This window comes from Solea solea, chromosome 2 (genome assembly GCF_958295425.1).
Source record: "Solea solea chromosome 2, fSolSol10.1, whole genome shotgun sequence".
In the NCBI taxonomy this organism is placed as follows: domain Eukaryota; kingdom Metazoa; phylum Chordata; class Actinopteri; order Pleuronectiformes; family Soleidae; genus Solea; species Solea solea.
In genome coordinates this window covers 38,611,639-38,633,955 of record NC_081135.1, presented here as the reverse complement: position 1 = coordinate 38,633,955, position 22,317 = coordinate 38,611,639, and the positions used below count along the sequence as shown (strand labels likewise).

General features: G+C 40.0%; 3 protein-coding genes across 3 annotated transcripts in view; 1 reads left to right on the top strand and 2 right to left on the bottom strand.

The window, feature by feature from the left end:
- epsti1 (epithelial stromal interaction 1) overlaps positions 1-3,145 on the bottom strand; it is a 13,150-nt gene extending 10,005 nt beyond the window's left edge. Inside the window, exons 1-5 of the mRNA XM_058654835.1 lie at positions 2,930-3,145; positions 2,198-2,256; positions 1,890-1,973; positions 1,732-1,805; positions 1,167-1,250 (exon numbers count right to left, since the gene is read on the bottom strand). Of these exons, the coding sequence (XP_058510818.1) occupies positions 1,167-1,250; positions 1,732-1,805; positions 1,890-1,973; positions 2,198-2,256; positions 2,930-3,060 (432 nt within the window). The 5' untranslated portion in view covers positions 3,061-3,145. The remainder of the gene's footprint in view (positions 1-1,166; positions 1,251-1,731; positions 1,806-1,889; positions 1,974-2,197; positions 2,257-2,929) is intronic.
- A 1,703-nt stretch (positions 3,146-4,848) lies between these two features.
- Positions 4,849-15,285, bottom strand: idh1 (isocitrate dehydrogenase (NADP(+)) 1). Its single transcript, XM_058623060.1, has 9 exons — positions 15,127-15,285; positions 12,996-13,120; positions 10,042-10,333; positions 8,717-8,819; positions 8,148-8,325; positions 7,913-8,064; positions 6,767-6,907; positions 6,504-6,666; positions 4,849-6,298 (listed from the first exon to the last, which is right to left on the bottom strand). The coding sequence occupies exons 2-9, from the start codon at positions 13,118-13,120 to the stop codon at positions 6,205-6,207; spliced, it is 1,248 nt and encodes a 415-aa protein (XP_058479043.1). The 5' UTR covers positions 15,127-15,285; the 3' UTR covers positions 4,849-6,204.
- A 2,710-nt stretch (positions 15,286-17,995) lies between these two features.
- Positions 17,996-22,317, top strand: part of kcnh3 (potassium voltage-gated channel, subfamily H (eag-related), member 3) — a 78,436-nt gene continuing 74,114 nt past the window's right edge. The window contains exon 1 of the mRNA XM_058623222.1: positions 17,996-18,457. Within this exon, the coding sequence (XP_058479205.1) occupies positions 18,382-18,457 (76 nt within the window). The 5' untranslated portion in view covers positions 17,996-18,381. The remainder of the gene's footprint in view (positions 18,458-22,317) is intronic.

Here is a 22,317-nt window from a genome sequence, read left to right as displayed (position 1 = left end):
TTATTATTATATATAATAGTATTATTATATATAATAATAGTATTATTATATATAATATATATAAAATAATAATTACATATAATATGTGGTGCGTTGACATATTCCTAAAATGATGTTTTTCCTTTTCATATGACGTCTATGACGAATATAAAAGTTTACGTCAGAATATAAAAGTTTACGTCAGAATAGAAAGGTTTACGTCAGAATATAAAAGTTTACGTCAGAATAGAAAGGTTTACGTCAGAATATAAAAGTTTACGTCAGAATATAAAAGTTTACGTCAGAATAGAAAGGTTTACGTCAGAATATAAAAGTTTACGTCAGAATATAAAAGTTTACGTCAGAATAGAAAGGTTTACGTCAGAATATAAAAGTTTACGTCAGAATAGAAAGGTTTACGTCAGAATATAAAAGTTTACGTCACAATAGAAACACATATGTGCTGAATTGACAAACATGAATCCTCCGTCCAGACTGAGCAGCAGACGTCTGTGTCACATCTCAACATTAATCACTTCATCATTTCATTGCTTCACTGTGGGAGGACACAGGTGGTTGTTCTGTCTCTACTGACATCTAGAGGCCAAACATGATACTGAGAGAAATAATCCTCTTTATCTTCTGTTTTTCTGGTAAATTCATTAAAATGTGTAACTTTTGCCTAATTTTATTCTCCTTTTGTGTTTCTTTTAGTTTCATTATTTAATGAAGTACAATGTATATTATTTAATGAAGTACAATGTATATTATTTAATGAAGTACAATGTATATTATTTAATGAAGTACAATGTATATTATTTAATTAAGTATAATGTACAATGTATCTTATTTAATGAAGTACAATGTATATTATTTAATGAAGTATAATGTATATTATTTAATGAAGTACAATGTATCTTATTTAATGAAGTACAATGTATATTATTTAATGAAGTACAATGTATATTATTTGCTGTTGCAGTGAGTGCAGAATATTCCAGACACGTGGGATTACGAGCGTGTGTCAGAGAGCATTATGGGATACACAGGAAATGTCTGTGTTGACTGAAGCAGACACATAAACATAAGTGTTTATTGCATTTGGTTTCATACGCGATTAAAAACAAGGTGACGAGGGATTTAAGGACATGACCAGAAGGTCAAAGGTGACGCTGTGTTGCTCTCACCTTGTTCCTCTGTTCGTCTTTCATTTTCTGCAGCTCCTTCTCCTCCTCCTGCCTCCTCGTACGCTCCTGCTCCTCCCGCATCAGCTGTAAAACAAACAAAATAAAAAGACTTTATCACACTTTTGATAAGACACACTTTGTAAACCACTCACTCTCCCACACCAAAGCCCACAGAGAAAACCAGTGATTTTAGCTCCCAGGGACACAGGAGCTGCTGGTCCTCTGCTGCCTCGTGTGGTCACTGTTTGTCACTTTACTTAATCAAACAAAGGATTTCAAACACCAAATTGACAAAATCAGACATTAGAACTTAGTGATGGAGGCAGCTCCTGTGTGTGTGTGTGTGTGTGTGTGTGTGTGTGAGACTTCCGTCTGTCTCACAGTGAGATAAATATATATTTATATATATATATATCTATATATATATATCTATATATATATATCTATATATAAAGTTGAAGTGAAGATCAAATGTAAACGCTGACATATAAACATGAAAAATACAAAAGATAAACTACAAACTAAATATACACATGATTTAAATGGATAGAAATGAATGCAGTACCTTCTTCTGCCACTTGGATGTATGTTGGTTTGTCTGTTGCTGCTGTCTGACTTCAGCCTGTGTCATGTGACCACCTGCATGCATGAAACCACAGATTCATGTTTGTACAAACACTTAACGTATGAGAGTGAATGAGTGAATTCAAGTCATTCCTTTACCCAGTGTCTCTGGCTCCATGTGCACATGTGTGACTCTGTTCTCCTCGGTCCATCTCTGACGGTTCTCCTCTTCTTTCTGAGCCGCTGCAACAACAACGACAACAACAACGACAACAACAACAACAACAACGACAACGACAGGCTTTAATACACAAGAAATACACTTCAAATATGTACAAGGGTCAAATAATATCATGACAGCAGCAGAGACAGAGACACAGAGACAGAGACAGACACAGACACAGACACAGAGACAGAGACAGAGACAGACACAGAGACAGACACAGAGACAGACAGTGTGGACATACTCGCGAGCAGCGCTCTTCTCTGGGATTCCTTGGGCGGGATTACGGTGTATCCATCTGAGCTGAGACAAAGAAACACAGATTATTAAAGAATTTGTAATTTAAACTAAGATTAAACAGGATGTTTTATTATGAAGTGATGCTTCAATGTCTTTATTTTCAGTCAAATCCAGGAAGGTATTCATGAAAACATGACATTTTAACATTTAACTGAGTTAAAATGTCAAATAATTAGTTTATAAAATATCATTCCTGTTCATACTACATACAACAAGTGATTCTTTAATCATGAATCCCTGATAATGATCCTAAACTGATGCTGCATTCAGGGAACCTCGGGAAAAAAACATCCAGGACGTGACACAAAAAAGTTTATTTTTAAAAATGCGTTTTATTCTCATGTTATTTATTTATTTATTTTTAAATAATTTTATGTTTATAGGAAAACGAACTATATTCCTTCACATAGAGGTCATTTAATGTTTATTTATTTTTTTGTTTAAAAGCTTTGTGACACAATTAGAAGTGAGAGTTCCGGGATGTCAGTGAAGGCATCCTTCCTCCCTCTGAACGCATGAAATGAAAGTGAAAGTTACACAAAACAAAAACTTCAAATTAAAACATGAAAAACACAAGAACATGAATACATGTGTAATACACATGCAACTAATAATAATATTATTATAACAATGATAATAATGATAATAACAACAATAATAATGATGTGTAACTTACTATCGGGGCTGTCGTGGATCAGAGGCTGTTTGACCTGCTGTTGTCTGACCTGACGATGATGAGGGTGATGAAGATGGAGGTGTCTCTGACCTCAGGTCATCACGGGTCACGTGGTTTCTTTGAGGATCCATTTAATTCTTCACACACTGACAGATTCACAGAAAAGAAGAAATTCTCTGATTCTCTCCGTTTTCTCTCTCTCTCTCTCTCTCTCTCTCTCTCACACACACACACACACGCCTGTCCTGTTGTCGCCTTCCTGTGGGAGGTTCCGATGCAGTAGCTCCACCTGCTGGTAATAATAATAATAATAATAACAGAAGTGTAGTTCTTCTGTCTGTCTAAAGCTCCAGTGTGTGACACGTAGCAGGGTCTGTGGTGCGTTCCAGTTGTGGTTGGAAGTCGGAAATTTACGACTTCTTACTTAGTACGAAGTTTCAACAGGAACATTTTTGACTCGGAAAAGTCGGAGCAACCTCGTAAAAAAAAATCCTGACATGGATTATTATAGTTATCTGTATGAAGTGAAATAAACAACAACTAAGTGAAAGTGAATTCTGTTGTTGTAGGAAAAACCCGCTCTAAAAACTAATTCAAAGCAACAAAAATAACAAATAAATAAAAAACTAAAAACTATTCCAACTTCACAAATCTATGAGTCAGTAGACTTAAAGTATAGACTGTGTGTATAATACGAGTAAAAATGCAACTTTGTCTCATGGATATTTTTACAAAGAAGTAACAACATAAAAAATAAAAGTATAAAAAGTATATAAAAGTGTAAAAACGTATAAAAATATACTTTGTATTCATTGGACATGATGGAGTGAGATTAAACAGATTAGAAATTATCTGCACGGGGAAATCTCAGGGTCCTTAATTGTCTGAGTGAGACGTGTTCATAACAGCAGGTGTGGGGGGGGGGCGGAGCCTGGAGGCAAAACACATATTTTCACGTCCACCTGAACGCAGAGATGTGGTGAGATGAGCGTGCGCTACTTAACTCACCAGCAGAGGGCAGTGTCTTCTGTTTAAAACAACAAACTCCCTGTAAATCCGTTTCAGTAAACGCTGCGGTTGTTAGCAGCTAAATGTTAGCATCGCTAAAGCGGTCAAGTGTGTTTTCGTAGGAGTTGCGAGCCTTCCCGTGAACTTGCAACTACATATTTTTTCTACCGCGTGATACAAGCTGCAAGGTTTACACCAAGTCTAACAAGGGTCCCAAACTTGTGGCCTGTGGCCCACCTTTTGTCCCCCAAGTTGATTTCTTGAACTAGCGATCTTTCCAGGGTGTGACTCCACACAGCAACACCAGGGGGCCTCGTCGTGGCGTTATTCGAATCTAATTTTTTAAAGTTATTATTATTATTATTATTATTATTATTATTATTATACCCACAGAGGGATTGGGGCCTCCAAATTTCCTAAAACCGCCCCTGCACATGCTCCACATCCTGTTCTGGTTTTTGTTGTACTTCTGTAGCAGTGTTACAGCGCCACACACAGGCCTCGCATGTGCACTACAGCGTTTATAGTCGTTCTGCGGAGGTTTCATGTGCATGAGGACAAATGAATGAAATAAATCCACAAAAAAAGAGTGAAAATGTGAGTCCGGGGTGAACAGTCAGTCTACAGTGTCACCACTAGATGTCACCAAAGTGCAGTATAAAGTATTACCAACTACAAATATGTCCCTGCATGTGTTTCCAGGTGATTTTTCTTCACTAAATCTAAGTCTAAATGTGATTTGTTTGCATTTCATTTTTTATTTTTTCAGCGCAAGCAATGAAACAGTATTTTCTGTTCTATTCTGTCATTTTAGATCAATAATGATTGATTGATTTACAACAATAATTCTAGTATAAATCCAGTGATTTTACTTCATAAATTCTTTCACTAAAAAAGAAAGAAAACACACGTTTGTTTAAAAACTCATTTATTACGAGTCATGGTGTCGTTTTACAGAAACGCAGAGACGATTAAAAAACCAACAACAATCTGAAAACACACACACACAGACACACAAAGGAAGGACGAATAAATACTTCTTTAACCAAATGTGACTGGTTTAAAGTATAAAAATCTAAAAGTGTGAGGAAAAAGAGTCGTGACCGTCATTAAAATATTCATGATGCATGGCGTTAAAGTCACAGTACGTACACTCACTTCGGGGTTTGTGTCGTCTGAGGTTTGCGTAAAAAACAAAAACAAAAACGTTGACATGAAACGGGTGAGGCAGGTTTCAGTCGTCTCCACGGTTACCAACCGTTTACTTTTCACAGAGAGGGAAACGGCACCACCTAGGGATGGGTATTGTTAGCATGTTATCGATAACAAAACTGATATTTATACGTCTGCCTGAGATGAGAGTGCTACTTAACTCACCAGCAGAGGGCACTGTCTTCTGTTTAGAACTACAAACTCCATGTAAATCTGTTTCAGTAAACTTGGCGACAGCGGAGCTTATTTGGCGCATGCTAATGCTATCTGAGTAAAGCAGCTACGAGGCTAACGCTTGTTAGCAGCTATACGTTAGCTTTTTTTCTTCTTTTGTTTTGAAAATAGTTAAAAGTTAAAATTCTTAGCATCTGGAGGAAGCAGCTACACGTTTACGATCAGGTGTTAGCGCCAGGAGCCACAGAGAACACTGCGGTTGTTAGCATCTAAACATTAGCGGGTGAACTTCTTTTCACTTGACCGGCCCCTACTGACCAGACTAGATGCTCATCGGCCCCTAGGTCGTTTGAGTTAGCTCTGTCGTGACGACTTCAGCTGGATGTGAAGCAGAAGATGCGTGAAAGTGTGCTAGCATTGTCTGTTTCCCAACCGTTCTGAAGCAAATGAGAAGTAACGTAGCCCAAAAAAAACCCACAGCCATAGCAGTGATAAAAGTGTCGAGTATAAACCGTGATGAACTCCGTCTCCCCGTCTTCACACAGATCACTGACAGAGTCACAAACTTCAGGAAAACCGAGCGCAGGTGAACGAGGTCCGTGAACTTTGAGTTTAGTTTGTCACAGTTTCAGTTGTGGTTTATTTTTTACAATATTAGAGATGTTTGTCCTCCGCAGCAGAGGACAAACATCTGTCCCTCTGACCGAGGACGTGACGTCCAGGGGTCGTGTGGACACACACACACACACACACATATATACACTTCCCTGCTCTGGTGTTAGTGAGTGTGTGGACGGCCGTGTGTGTGCGTGAGCATGTGCTGTTTGAATGTGTGTGTGTTTGTGTGGTGCAGAGTGCAGAGGTTCAGCGCAGGCGTCCAATCACAGCTTGGGCTGATCGTTCAGCTTCATCTTCAGGTTCTCGGCCAGTTTGTCCAGGAACTCAAAGGTGTTCAGGTAGTCGGCCCGTGTCACGCTGCAAACAGAAGAAATTCACATTCATTTAAATTGACTTTGAAACGGTATAACTGCAGGGTTTTAACTTCCTGTACGTCCGAAAACCCAAAGTCTATGGACCAAAGATAATAACGACGACATTTCGTCACATCCTTTGCTGTAACAGTTATAAGAGATGATAAAAAGCAGAGTAAACGCAGTGTTGACGTTATAGAGAGACTCACTTGGACAGTCCTTTGACGCAGATGGCCAGATCCTTGGTCATGAAACCAGCCTCGATGGTCTCCACACACACGGCCTCCAGTGCCTCAGAGAAGACTCGCAGCTCCGCGTTGCTGTCCAGCTTCGCCCGGTGGAGGAGACCCCGCGTCCACGCAAAGATGGAGGCTGTGGCAGACACGCGGTTATCGTACATTTACAGGATGATGTGGCGTTAGAAAACACACACACACACACACACACACACACACACACACATTCCTCGTACCTATGGGGTTGGTGGAGGTTTCTTTCCCCTGCTGGTGAAACCTGTAGTGGCGGGTCACTGTCCCGTGGGCGGCCTCAGACTCCACCGTGCGTCCATCGGGACAGATCAGGACACTGGTCATCATTCCCAAGGAGCCGTAGCCTGGAACGTTCAGGACAAGGGAAGAGAATGTGTGAAGTGAGATTACGACAGTGGTATAAATGTATGACAGTCAGATTAAACTGCAGAGCTTATCTCAGAGTAATGATCACACTGAGCTCATGCGAGAATAAAGATATCAACTTCTCTTCCTTCTCACACAAAATTCAAGCACTTTCAAAGACCCATGTCTATTTAGGACCATTTTCAAACAAATTCAGAAATGTTCAAGGATTTCAAGGACCTGTGGGAATGCTGAAGGGCAAATCAGGAGGAGGAGACATGTTAATTTAGGGCCATTTTCAAAAACTTTCAAGGGCTTGAACTTTTTTCTTCCCCAATTTACAAACTTTCAAGCATTTTGACGACCATGGGAAGCCTCCTTGAAATCCTTGATAATGTTTGAAAATCACCCTAAAAAGACATGGGTCATTGGAAGTGCTTGAATTTTGTACACGTTGATATTGAACAAAATTTATCTGTGGGAGACGCTTGAATTTTTTTTTCTAATCCCCAAAACATTCAAGGATTTCAAGGACCTGTGGGAACGATTTTCAAAACATTTCAAGGGCCTTGAATTTTTTTCTAAATTCACAAACTCAAGGATTTCAAGGACCCTTCAGGAACTACTTTTAAGGACTTTAACTATTTTTTTTAAATTGAAAAAAAAACAAAAAAACCTTGAAAGTTTTTGAAAATCACCCTAAAAAGACATGGGTCATTGAAAGTACTTGAATTTTGTGCAAGAAAGAAGCTGCTTTGATATTGAACAAAATTTCTCCATTGGAGACATTTGAATTTTTTTTTCAAATTCACAAAATTTCAAGGATTTCAAGGCCCCCTGGGATATTTACCAAAATAACAACTACACTTCTTTCTCAAAAAAAGTTCCATCAATTTCAATGACCCTTAATGTCTATTTTGGGCCATTTTTAAAAAAACGTTCTTTTCCAAATTGACAAACTTTCAAGGATTTCAAGGCGCGTCTGGAGGTCCTTCATGTCCTACCTTGTGCCACAGAGTCTGACTGCACGTCTCCGTCGTAGTTCTTGCAGGCCCAGATGAAGCCTCCCTCAGACTTCATGGCCTGAGCCACCATGTCGTCGATGAGGCGGTGCTCGTACCAGATGCCTTTGGCCTCAAACTGAGAGCGATATTCCCTGAAACACAGAGGAGGGTGGAACTCTTAGATTGTGTTTGTCCTCCTCTGGTGGAAGACGGTGCTTGTGGCGTCTGCTCTTACTTCTCGTAGATCTCCTGGAAGATGTCTTTGAAGCGGCCGTCGTACTTCTTCAGGATGGTGTTCTTGGTGCTGAGGTAGAGCGGCCACACTTTGGACAGCGCCATCTGGAAGGAGCAGTGGGCAAAGTCTCTGATGGACTTGTCCGTGTTGTACATGCCCAAGGCCACACCTCCTGTGTCTACACACACAAACAATGGAAAAATCATACATTTCATTTATTTTCACGTTGCTAAAAACACGTTTTAATTTCTGACACGCTGCGAGTTGTACCTCCCGACCCCCCAACATCAAAAACAAGAACTGTCCCTTTAAAGAAAGCGGCTCACCTAATAAAATCTACATCAGGTTATGTCTACGATATCTGAGTCTTGTGAAAACATTCCTAAGATGCCAGACACGTCATGTGTTCATTAGTTTTACTTATCTCACCCTCAAGTGCTTCACAACACAGTCCCTTTTATATTAAAAACAAATTATATGATTGTCCCTTTAATGCTGATATGTGTGTGTGTGTGTCTTGGCTGACCTACTTTTTGTCCCGGCGTGATTTAATCACATTACATTCTTACCTTTAAAGTCATGGACGACAAATTTAACCGGCTCTCCCTCTGTGGGCGTGTAGGTCATCTCCACTTTACCAGGCCCCGGCACGACAAAGTCTGTGGCTTTGTACTGAGGACAGACAGAGACAGAGACAGAGACAGACAGAGACACTGTGGGTTAATATCACACAGCAACCAGACAGGTTTTATTTTAACACATGAAACATTCTTTCATAACTATTTAGGGGGATATTCACCCTTTTATCTGGTGAGTTTTATCTTCTTAAATGTGAATATTTTCTGTTTCTTTGCTCCATATAACAAATAATTTGATCAGCATTTTCTGACATTTTTAACCAAAAAACGTATCAATTAATTGAGAAAATAACAGATGAAGCAAATAATTGATGAAAATAAGTGTTTGTTGCAGCTCTAGTGTGTTCAGAGTGTTATATAGTGTGTTCATGTCAGCAGTGTATATTATATAACCTCCAGCCTGGTGACATTTCACCTGTATTTCTCTGCTCTGGCTGAAAACTGTTGACTTTGGCTCAGAGCCACAGACTAACCTGTAATTTATTCTTATGACGTTAAAGGCAGCATTTTATGGCCCAAAGAACAGGACGTACAATTATTGACAGAGTCGCTGGTGACAACCAGACAATCTGTGACACAACCGCAGCTCTGGAGGTTTACACAAGACTCAACACGGCCACTGAGACCCAGATCTGGGAGCTGGAAATCAGCTAGAACTGTCACTTTAACATCATTTATACACCATTAAAACTGCAGCAGCTTAAAGCAGCAACTGTAAATTGATAGTTCAGATTTTTTTAAGACATTTTAAAGATTTTTTAACATGTTTTGTGCTTTATTTCACCATTAGTCAGCCTTTAACATCAGAAAAATCAGGGTTGTGACACTTTCTAAACCACTCACTCTCCCACACCAAACCCCATAGAGAAAACCAGTGATTTTAACATCACAGCACACAGGAGTTGTTGATCCACTGCTACCTCAGTGACACAAAGTGACCACACGAGGCAGCAGTAGACCAGCAGCTCCTGTGTCCCCACCAGCTAAAATCACTGATTTTCTCTATGGAGTTTGGTGTGGGAGAGTGAGTGGTTTACAAACTTAACTTTCCTGTTGGAAAAGTCTGTCTAACAGTGAGATAAAGACGTGAACATATCTGTAAGATATAGTAGACTTAACCTTTATACTGAGACATTTAAAAAAGTTAATAAATAAAAGGATTTCTCATCCTGGCCATGTTTTTTCTGCAGTATTATAAAGTGAAACATGATATATCAACACCTGTGACAGCACATGTCAGACAGCAGTCAGTTTACCTGGTCTCCGTGGGCGTGTCTGCCGATGATGATGGGTTTGACCCAGCCGGTCACCAGGCGTGGGATGTTCTTACAGATGATGGCCTCTCTGAACACCGTGCCGCCCAGGATGTTACGGATGGTGCCATTGGGCGAGCGCCACATCTGCTTCAGCTTGAACTCCTCCACTCGGTGTTCATCGGGCGTGATGGTGGCACACTTGATGCCCACGTTGTGGAGGCGGACCGCCTCGGCCGCATCGACCGTCACCTGGTCGCCTGTCGCGTCTCGGTTCTCCACGCCAAGGTCAAAGCTTTGTGAGGGACCCAAGACGTCAGAGTTAGACAGATTTCAATAACTAAACTAATCTGCAATCGATTAATCAGTCTGACTGTTTAAATCTGAATATTTTGTGGGTTTTTTTTTGCTCCATATAAAACTTTTTAAGAAAAAGATACATTCATCACCTTAAGGACGAAAATGTGCCCTCCCTTAAACTGCTAGAAAACTATTATACTATTATGTTATTTATCTATTACTAGATTAATGTTTTGAGTTGTTAAAACAAGTTTCTGTGATTTTTCAGTTTCTTAAACGTGAATATTTTCTGGTTTCTTTGCGCCATAAAAAAAAGAAGTAATTCAAACTGAATCATTTTGGGTTTGTGACAAAAACAAGAAATTTGAGAACATTGTCATTTTAAAGGTTTGACAAACAGTGATCAACATTTTTCAACATTTTCAGACATTTGAACCAAACAACTCATCAATTAATCAAGAAAATAACAGATTAATCAATAAATCAATTAAAATGATCGCTAGTTTCATCCTTAGTGGACAAGTTTCTGTGAATATTTCCTGGTTTCTTTGCTTCTTATAAACAAAGAAATCCTTCAAAAAGAATTAAAAGTCATTTTCAGCCTGACTTTGATTTAGTTTCTGTTTCAGTTTGAGTTATGATGTGGTTTTTATTATCTTGGTTGTGGTTTACCACACCCTTCTGGATTTTCAGCCCAAAGACTTTAATCTTTATTCCTCTTTTTAATGAGTAAATGCTTTGTGGGTGAGTTTAAAAGTGCTTTAACCTCTGCTGAAAATGAGACAAAAGATCCATAGTTTCAGATAAGAAAACCTGCTCCACCTGTTCTAGGTGAGGACGTGACAGGAGGAAACTTTCTCCATCCGAGGAACTCAAAGAGTGATTATCATTCCCTTCAAGCAGGAGCCTGCACTCAGGCCACAGGCTTTGTTCAAGAGCACCAGTGACCTCTTACCCACTTTTCTAACAGCAACCCCCCCACCCCACACACACACACACCGAAACACAACAATAACACGCTAATCAAGTAATGAGGACACAAACGGACAGAGACACAAAGAGGATTCACAAGGTTTTCCATGAAAGTGAAGGTTAGGGACAAAACATGACGTCATCGCGATAAATATCACTAAAAATAAGTCGATCATGGTGAATTTGAATCATTATTACATGTTTAAATATAGAAAGACCTCAAGTGATGATTATTTTCATAATCCATTCACAATGAATTATTTGTTTGGTTCATAAAATGTCAGAAAACGTTGAAAAAAGAGAATCCCTGTTTCCCAAATCTGTAAATAATGATGTTTTCAAATGTCTGTTTTTTGTCCACAAACCAAAATGATTCAGTTTGAATGATTTCTTTGTTTATTTGGAGCAAAAAACCTGAAAATTCTCACATTTAAGAAGCTGAAAAATCTCAAAACCTTGGTTAAAATATTGTTGATTTATTTTGCGTCAGTGTAAATGGAACCAGATTATGGAATAATCTTGACAGAAAAGCCCAAAAAACCCAACTTAATCTGATATGTCATTAAAAAATATAATTAAAAGCAACATGTTTTAAATGACTACCCATTGCTAAGGGTTAAATGCACCACAGTCAGATTCCGTGTGTGTGTAAAAGTACTTGGTAATAAAGACTGGTTCTGATCCTGATTCTAAACAATGTGACTTTTCTAATTTACATTTATTCCAGTATCACGTTAAGATACTTTAAACAGAGACTGGGAAAACTGGATCTCTAGTTTGTCTTGTTGAGTTCACTGAGTTCTCCTGTTAGGAGAAGCAAACACATGAATGAGTGAATGTATTGAAGTGGTGTAAATTGGGGTGGAGCTGTAGAACGTGAATCTCCACTTCTTCCTCTGACCTCGCTGCTCTTCTTATCTCCTGGTTGAACTTTGTTCAGGGTCTTTTTTTCTTCTTTACATGAATTCAGATCATTGATGCTTCATTTATGATGATGAACGTTGTCTAAATACTGTCGAGTGCAGACAAACAGTCGCCACACAGGGTTTTAGTTTCCGTTTTATCAGGTTTCCAGTGTTTTCATCAGTTTCCTGTGTTTTGTTATAAAAGTGAGTGATTTATTGCAACACAGGTTTTTGAAACACATGTGACGACATGAGGTGTTGAAATAATATGACTGAAGGACATTTTGTAGATCAAAAAAAGTCACAAAATTTAAAAAAAAAAATTTAAATTTAAAAAAACGTGTAAAGTTGGTGAAAATGTTTCTTTTTTTGTATGTTTAAACATAGTTATGTAGTTAAGCAGCTGAAATGCTGTGTTCTAAGAGTTAAAAACAATAAAATAAAAATAAAAACCTAAGCAACACAAACACAACATACGTACAAGGAGTTATTGTTGTTAATATGACGCATAAATCTACATTTGTTAACATTAATATCATGGTTTCATAGCAAACAAAATACTTAGCATCTAATTGCGAGGAAATGATCATTTTGACATCATTATTCTCCTGATTTTAAAGGTTTACTGTGATATTTGTGCAGATGTGTGAGGAACAAAGACTGGAGAATAAGATCAAGACGATATTTCATCTAAGATATTTATTTAACAACGTCCCCATGAAGTATTGTCTTGTTTGGTTTCTCACTTTCTTGCTCTGACACCTGCTGAGTGGTGCTCACCTGTGCAGCTCCAGCTCCAGGTAGGGGAAGATGAGCTTCTCCTTGATGAGCTCCCAGATGATTCGGGTCATTTCGTCTCCCTGCATCTCCACCACAGACCCTGCCTTGATCTTCTTCTGAGACATCTGATGACGATGATGAGACACACACACACACACACACACACATAATTAATAAAGAAATGAATCCAGAACACAGAGACAAACACAGAGAAGAGAGGCCAACACATCACTGATAATCATATTTCACTACATTCACACACTCTTTTATTTATTTTACTCGTACAAACTTACTGATTGATTTTTATTACAAACATGGTGAGAACCTCGTTCTTCTCCAGCTGTTAAAGCAGTGGCAGATAAATTCAGATGACTAAACTGTACGTGCACATTTATCATTCTGCTGTTTCATTTAGCAACTGATTAAAAGTAATCGATTAATCGTTGTGATCAAAAACTTTGCAGCTGCATGTAGTTGGACTTTTTCGTTTTTAAACACAATAAATGAATGATTATTCTTAAATGAAACCCTTATTTAAACACTATTGATACTAATTAGTTGCAGCTCTGAGACTCATATTTCCAAAGACGCTGAGCATAAAACAGAGAAAAACGAATACATTTGTGATTTTATCGCGGAAAACCAAAGAGTGTGAGACGCGACAGCTGTTTTTTTGCTGAATGAATTAGTTGTAGACGCACGGAGCAGTGACTCAGCACAAATGTGTTCAGAGAGAGAAACAAAGGAAAGCTCTGAGGCTGAAGCACATGATTTAACTCCAGGCACCGTTTTTATTCTCTTCTTCAAACTATGATTCAAAAAAAAAAGAATCAACTCCTTCACAGTTTCACAACTTCACGACGACAAATCTGTGCTTTGTCTGTTGCATAAGTGAGCAGATCATGGTGTGATGGGAGGAGACTGAGGCAGCTAATGACAGCAGATCCTGAGGAGGAAGGCAAACACAGACCTGAGTGTGTTGTAATAGCAATGCTACTGGTCATAATATAAGAGGAGTATTTATCATTCTTTATTTATTAAAACATGTAAATGTGTCATTGATGTTATTGGTAATTATCTGACTCTTTCATGCCTAAAAGGTCTATTACACTGGGTTTTTGAGCCTTGCACACATAATGTATGAAGTAAAGATGGTTCAAAATATCAATTTGGTGATTTATCGCCGTCCTTCCTCGTGCAACACGATAATTAAAGGCAAATATCGATCTTTTAAGTCCCAAATGAAGGCGCTCTGAAGTAAAGTGTCTCATTAAGGCTGTGCTGCTCACACTTTTCACACTAAAGTTTTGTTTTCTTCACTTCAGATATCGTGATGTTTCGCTATATGACTTTCTAGATATATCGATTATGACAGAATCATTGTATCGCGATATTATTGGTATTGCGGACCATGTATCACGTACCGTATGAGTTAAACTGTGTTATTATTATTATTTTATTTATGTTCAATGACTCTTTGCTATTCTATTCATTCACAAGGCTTTAGTTGTGGTTTAGTGACTCCTGAATCCTGATGATCACAGAATTGTCATATCGCGATATTATTGGTATCGCATATTGTATCTATATATCTGTTTACTCTGGTACCCCAAGTGAGGGCTGGGGCTGGTTATTTTGGTATAAATAAGTTAGCAAACCGAATCATAAGAAGCTAATTCCCCAATATTCCATTCAAAATACCACAGTTAACAGACTTTGACAAGAGATAAAAATCATAATTTAACAAAGCTGGACCTCTGAACAGTACTGTAATTATGCAGTATTACATTGAATGAATGCAGTAATTCAAATGTTTGTGTGTGAAATAGTGTAATAAATGCCAATAATAAGCTAGTTACAAACAGGAAGTGAGTACGTGAAAGCCGAGGTTAGTCGCACTGGACTCGGTTTGGATGAAAGCCTGTCATTCATTGTGAAGCCTACTCACACACACATTAAATACAATGACGTTAACGTTGAAAGTATTAAGTTTAAATGGTTTATTTCTGTGCTAACAGTTTAGTGTCGCACTTCAACACGATCTGATGTGATGTCACATAAGACACGAGCTCCGCGGGGGTTTTCCTGCTTCTTCGCCCCAAAAACACGGCTTTTATTCCGTGTTTCTTACCTTGTTCGGTTTAAAAAAAGGTCCGCGACACAAACAGCGAAGAGGTTAAGAAGAGGAGGAGGAGGAGGAGGAAGAGGACAGCCGTGCCGAGCCGAGCTGAGCCGATGAACTGCGAGCACAGAGCGGCACAGAGTCTCAGTCACACCGGCGTCCGCCTCCAGAGCTGACGAGCGGGGCGCTGGCCAATCAGAGACGAGCAGGGAAACCGCGCTTAGCCAATCAGACGCGCCCACGCTGGAATGAGGGGGAGGGACTTGAGTGCATGAGAAGAGATCAGAAGATGCTTTTAAACTGACAGACGCCATTTTATAAATTAACTTATAAAATGTAAGTTTTATAAGTTAATTCTAAAAGTTTATACAAAAACAGATCATATATATGTACATTAATGTTTGTAGGGCGTGTTGTTGTTTTTGTATTGGTCCATTTTCTATCTGCAGACATAAAGGGGCGGGGCTTAATATTGCAGGTGGGTCCCCTCCCACTTAATTATCAATTTATTTATGTAAATAAAAAGATAAATGTATGTAAATAAATAAATGTGAAATCAGCAATAAGAAAATATGCTGACCTTTTTGAAATGAGGTAAACATCAATTCCTCTGCCAGCCCATTAAACTCAGAATTGAATTTTTGAATGAACGCTAGAGTCCCATTGGCCGACCAGGAGCACGTGACTATGGGGCGGGACTCCAGGTGTTGCCAGGTGGGTCAGGTTGGCTGGTTTGGGATCTGTTTTAAAACAGTTTTCAAACTTTAGCCACGCCCCCCTGTACTGCTTACAGCCGCCGATTGGTCATTAGTAACTGTCAATCAGTGGCTCAGGTTGATGCCGTTGAGGATGTTTGTAGCAGGTGAAGTGGACATGAAAAAATACCGATAAACAAATAAAGTCGAATGTTTTATTAACGTGAGTGTGTGAGTGTGTGAGTGTGTGGTTTCTGAGGATGTTTGATTCATTCATGGACGGAACTGTTCTACAAAGTTACCAACGCTCCGTCCACATGTTCTGCTGATGTTCTCCCACAGACTGTTACCTTTATTAAAGGTAAGGTTACACACACACACACCTGTCTGTCTGTCGGTCGGTCGAGATATACATGATAGTTCTGTCTATTTAAGTGAATTCTGTTTATAGAGTTATTGTAAATATTATATTTAATATAATTGAGGTTGTAAACGCGTATTGTGTGCGCACGCGCGCTCTGGGTGAATGTGTGCGTGTAAACAGATCACATATTTGTCATGACGAGTGCTTGTTGTTATTTATGCGTTCTTATTTCCACGGATAGTCGTCGTCACGTGAAGGTGTGTCATGTGACAGCCTGTTCCGTCGCTTGTGTTCTCTGGTGTGTGTGTGTGTGTGTGTGTGTGTTGTAATAGTTTTAAGATAACGATCATATCTTTTTATTATTAATAATAAAGACTGTATGTATATAGACATTTTAAGGCTAATCACAAAGTGTTGCCCATATTTAAAATAGAAAAAAACGCATGAGCAATCCCTCCTTATTATTGGAGTCTGTATTTTCTATTTTTTTTCTATATATATACACACATACTGTATATATATATATATACACACATATATACATACTGTATATATGTGTGTATATATATATATGAAATGAATGTGCAAATATATGCACTTTCATAAAAAGATAAACTGTCAACATTAGAGTGAACACTAAGATGAAATGTTTTAAAAAAAAGGTGAAAGTCTAAATAAAAACCTGGGTAATTATATATTAGATGCATTTTCTTTTGATCAACTTTATTGATACAGCCTGTGACGTCATAAACACAGTTTTTACAGTCTGTACAGTAAGTGACCTCTGACCTTCTCACTGTGAAATTAAGTTTGATCATTTGTTAATGTAGACGTTTGTTTGTGTTTTGCTGCTGGACTTCATCAATAATCTCTTTCATGTTCTAATTGTTTTATCTTTATTGTCTTGATGGTTCTATTTGTTCTTGGATCAATATAATATAATATAATGTAATGTAATGTAATGTAATATAATATAATATATCATGTTATATCAGCAAAGACGACGAACGCACTTGGTGGATGTAATGACACAGCTTGACCAGCAGGTGGCAGTAATGGAGTATGCAATGATTGGCTTTTCTGAGCCATGCGGTCCTGATGAGAAGGAAACTTTATTTATTTTCATTTGTACAAAACTGGATTAAAACTTAACCACTGATTTGGTCCAGAAAATGTCAGAAACTGATGATTTGTGTTACTGTGTACAATATTGATATCTTTGGGTTTTAATTAGAATGTTATTGTATTCAAATACAACAAAAACACCAAGTCAAATTCCTTGTATGTTTCGATTCTGATTCTGAGTTTGTCCACAAACCAAAAATGATTCAGTTTGAATGATTTCTTTGTTTTATGGAGAAAAAAAACAAGAAACTATTACAATTTGTATTTTTTCAAATTTATTTTAAAGCTGAAAAATCACAGAAACTGGTTTGAATTATTTTTAAGAGAGAGAGGGAATGTGTGTGTGTGTGCGAGAGAGAGAGAGAGAGAGAGAGAGCGAGAGAATGGGTGAGTGAGAGAGAGAGTGTGTGTGTGATAGAGATAGAGAGAGAGAGAGAGAGAGAGAGAGAGAGAGAGAGCGAGAGAATGGGTGAGTGAGAGAGAGAGTGTGTGTGTGATAGAGATAGAGAGAGAGAGAGAGAGAGAGAGAGAGAGAGAGAGAGCGAGAGAATGAGTGAGTGAGAGAGAGAGAATGTGTGTGTGTGTGTGTGTGTGTGCGAGAGAGAGAGAGCGAGAGAATGAGTGAGTGAGAGAGAGAGAGAGTGTGTGTGTGTGTGATAGAGAGAGAGAGAGTGAGGAGGAGCTTGTGATATAAGATTTCCTCGCGCACCATCAGCACCAAAACTCTCTCCATCATCTTCTCCTCTCTCTCCACGCAGCGCGAGGGCGCACACACACATCGCAGTTTTTATTGTTATTATTGTTATTTCCCTCCTCCTCGGTGGGAGGTGCACGCGCCATGTGCATCCCACAGTGAACCGTCGCGCTCTCCGCTGACTCGAGTATGGTCACAGCCCCCGCGGTGCCAAGCTGGAGCCGCCGCGCGTCTCTCGGATCGGTGCGCTCCTGCAGGGGCTGGGATGCGCACCGGGAACCTCCCGCTTCCTGCCGAGCTTCGGCTCTGAGCCGCACGAGTCCGGCAGCGGCGCCGGGGGCCCCGGGGGCCGCCGCGCGCGCAGGAGCCAGTCCACGCGGAGCAGGATGCCGGTGATGAGGGGGCTGCTGGCCCCGCAGAACACCTTCCTGGACACCATCGCCACGCGCTTCGATGGAACCCGTGAGTTACTGAGCTCGAGCTCGTGCCAACTTCATTCTCTCTGCACTCTCAACTTATGATGCTACACTGTTACTGTTTTCATATATGAAAGCAGTGAGTGCTGGAGCGATTCATCGACCATCAATGACTCGGTTAACACTCAGAGAGCATCATGTTCTCACATTCACTCACATTTATCACACGTTTTGATTTCATTCACATTTTTGTGTAAAAAGAAAACGCACATTTGTGTGTTTACATCGACAGGTGTAACGCCAGAGATGCTCACTAGGTGGCGTGAAACTCTGATTCACAGTCTTCCTGTTGCAAAACAGACACGCCCACTTGATGCTGATTGGGTCGCACTCTTTTGGTGCGTTCCATTTGTAGTTGGAACTTGGAATTTTTGGGGTTTGGTGCGAACTTATGTCGCGTTTGCTTCACATAAACTGTCTTCCTGTGTTTTCGTACGTAGTCGCTGTTGTTGCCGAGGTTTGTTATCGTCCTGTATTGCGAGCGAATGGCTCGCCCAGGACAAGTTTTGCGTCCATGCTTTTTTCGCACTTTTCTTGGAACGTCGTGAACTCGGAGGTGACGTCGTCACTCCCAGTTCCGACTTCTGGAGATGATTGTCACAAGTCGGAATTTCCGAGTTGTGTGTCAAAGGTTTCAACTGGAACGAGCTGATTTCCAACTTAAACACAACGTTCCAAGTTATTGGAACGTCGCCCCCTGGTGGTTAACTGCTCCATCCGTCCCATTTTTAAAGACTCTTTGGTGCGACGGTGGCTTAGTGGCCGAGTGAGTCGTCTGCCAAATGGAGGGTTGTGGGTTCGATCCAACTATAGTCTACATGCCGGAGTGAATAAATGAATGGGTGAAAGCGGCTTTGACGATTTAGCATTTCATACCGTTTATAATCACGCTAATTAGCTATTCCCCCAAAGCAGCAGTTCCCAAACTACCGGGTCGGGACCCGCAGATGGGTCACTGGAGACTTTTTTGCGCTCCGCCCACTTGAAGGTTGTGAGTTTGATTCCCAGCTCCGCTGGCCTTCATACTGATGTGTCCTTTGGCAAGACACCTGAATGTGAGTGAATGGGTGAATGAGTGAATGGTAAAACTGTAGCTGTTTTGCTCTGTGACACATTCTTATGAGGAATATCGCCGCCTAGTGTAGTGGAGAGGAACTGTGTAACCGCAGCTCGACTGAACTTCTGCTGTTTTCTAACAATTTCAAAGTTTATTTTCTTACTTTTATGACACGACTGCTGCTTTTGTTGTGTGTGTGTGTGTGTGTGTGTGTGTGTGTGTGTGTCTCTCATACACACACATATATGGGTGTATACAAACTATTTCCCTCTCTTTTTTATTCCCTCTCTTTTTGGCGAGGGAGTCGTGTGAACAGATGCGATGAGCAGCTCGTGTGTTTGGTCTCCTGCTGAGTGAGAGAGTGGGCGAGAGACAGTGACAGGGAGTGTGTGAGAGAGAGAGAGAGAGAGAGAGACAGACAGACAGACAGACAGACAGACAGAGAGAGAGAGAGAGACAGACAGAGAGAGGTTGATGTTGAGAAAGAGTGAGACTGATTTCACTCTGGGTTTTTTCTTCTAGAATCTTCTCGTATCTGTTAATTAATGTCTGGCTGATGTGAAGGAAGCAGGACCAGGGTTCTGGTTCTGGTTCTGGTGAAAGACAATGTAAGAAGTGAGTCAATAAAACCACGTCTTCTCTCCTCATATCTTGGGTTGGGGTTTCTCTATCTCTTGTTGTATCTTCTCTTCTCTTCTCTTCTCTTCTCATGTCTTCTCCTCTTGTGTCTTCTTGATTCTTCATGTCTTCTCTCATTAGTCCTTCTGGTCTCATCTCTCGTGTCTTCTTGTCTCTCCTCATATCTTTTCCTCCTTGTATCTTCTCACCTCTTCTCATCTGCTCTGCTATCTTCTTGTATCCTCTCCATCTTTGGCCTCTCTTCTCGTATCTGCGCCCCCTTGTGGCTCTTCAAAATAAATCAGCAGGACTGTATGTTGGCATGGTTTGTGGTGGTCCGTGTGGCGGCTGCAGTGGAAGCGTGGCCGTGTGAAGCCTTCATGTGTTTGGAGGTGCTGATAATTACACGTCTCTCTCCCACAGAACATGTGCAGTCATTGTAATTAACTCGCGCTGCATGTCAAGAATTCATTGTGGCCTTTCTGCCTGTCAGTGGAGGGGGCGGGGCGGCGGGGGGGCAGTGGGGGTGGGACTGTGTGTGTGTGTGTAGCTGCTGAGGAGGAGGGGGAGGGGCTGATTACTGATGTCTGAATATAAATGGAACGTCGGAGCAGGCTGCGAAAAACAGGGTTTCTGTTTTAAATAATGACATTTTAGTTCCTTAATGAAACACTTACTCTGTGTGTGTGTGTGTGTGTGTGTGTGTGTGTGTGTGAGTGTGTGTGTGTGTGTGAGAGGACCAAGAAACACACAAACCATAGGACCCGCCGTCCTCATCGACCATTAATGGGCCAATAACTTGGTCATTGACAGGCTACTGCTAAGGTAAAGATAAGGCCTTTGCTAAGGTAAAGGCCTTATCTGTGCAAACCTGTGTGTGGAGGGCACATCACATACATCATGCATTCCCTGTAGACCCTTAACCCTTAACCCTTGACCCTCACAGCGACACAAATCTCAGTCCTGAACTTAACCTGTGCCTCAGCTCACGCTGACATTTCTCACTTGGCACTCGACATAAAACTAATTATAACCCTTAACCCTAGAACCAGGTCTTAACCCTGCAGTGCTCGCAGATCTGCGTCATTGTGAGGACGAACAATCGTGTAGATCACAGGGAGTGAGGACAGTTTGGGACCGTGGTCCTCACAACTGATCTCGGGAGTGTCCTCAGTAAGACTGCTGTGTGTGTATGTGTGTGTGCGATGCTTTGTGTTGCAGTGAATCCTATCTCACACACACACACACACACACACACACACACACACACACACACACGTGAAATGTGTCCCGTCCGTCTTACTCTGAAACTCCGCCCCTCGTCTCTGGTTCAAAATCCCTGCGTTTGTTTTACTCGTCTTCGTCTCGTCTGATTTGAATGAACGTGGAAAACGTTCAGAGCTGAAAGAAAACACGAGATCTGCTTCAAGGACCTCATGGAAATCTGATCTGTGTCGCAAAAAATCAGAATCTTTACAAGGGGTGGTTCCCAAACACTGGCTTTAGGGCCCACAGATGGGTCGCAGGAGATTTTTTTGGGGCCCCTATAACCGATTTGCATTTGTATGTGTTTTAAATAGCATTTCATATAAAATAAATTATTTACAAAACATCTCTTGGAAATGATTTGATTTCATTATTTTATTAAATGAGTTAGTTGTGATTGGTTTTTATTAGTTTTTATTTTTTGTAAATGCTTAGTTTTTATTAGTTTTAGTGTTAGTTTTTTGTAATGTGAGTATTTTCCAGGTGTAAGATTCACAAAGGTGATAATAATAAATATTATGTCAAAATAAATACACTTTTTTACAATTTTAGTTTAGTTTCAGTTAGTTATCCTTTTTTTTAAACTCTAGTATTAATTTATTTTTCACTTATAACGAAAATGTTTTTTTCAATCTTAGTTTTCGTTATTTCGTTTTTCGTTAACTGTAATAACCTTGGAACACACACACACACACACACACACACACACACACACACACACCTCTAAATATGGACCTGAAGTGCTGCAGTTATACATCACAGCCTCTGAATCATACAAGTTAGTATTTATAGACTTTTTCTCATGACAAATACTGAAGCCAACATGTCTCTGAGCGCACACACACACACACACACACGCACACACACACACACACACACACACACACACACACGCACACGTAAAT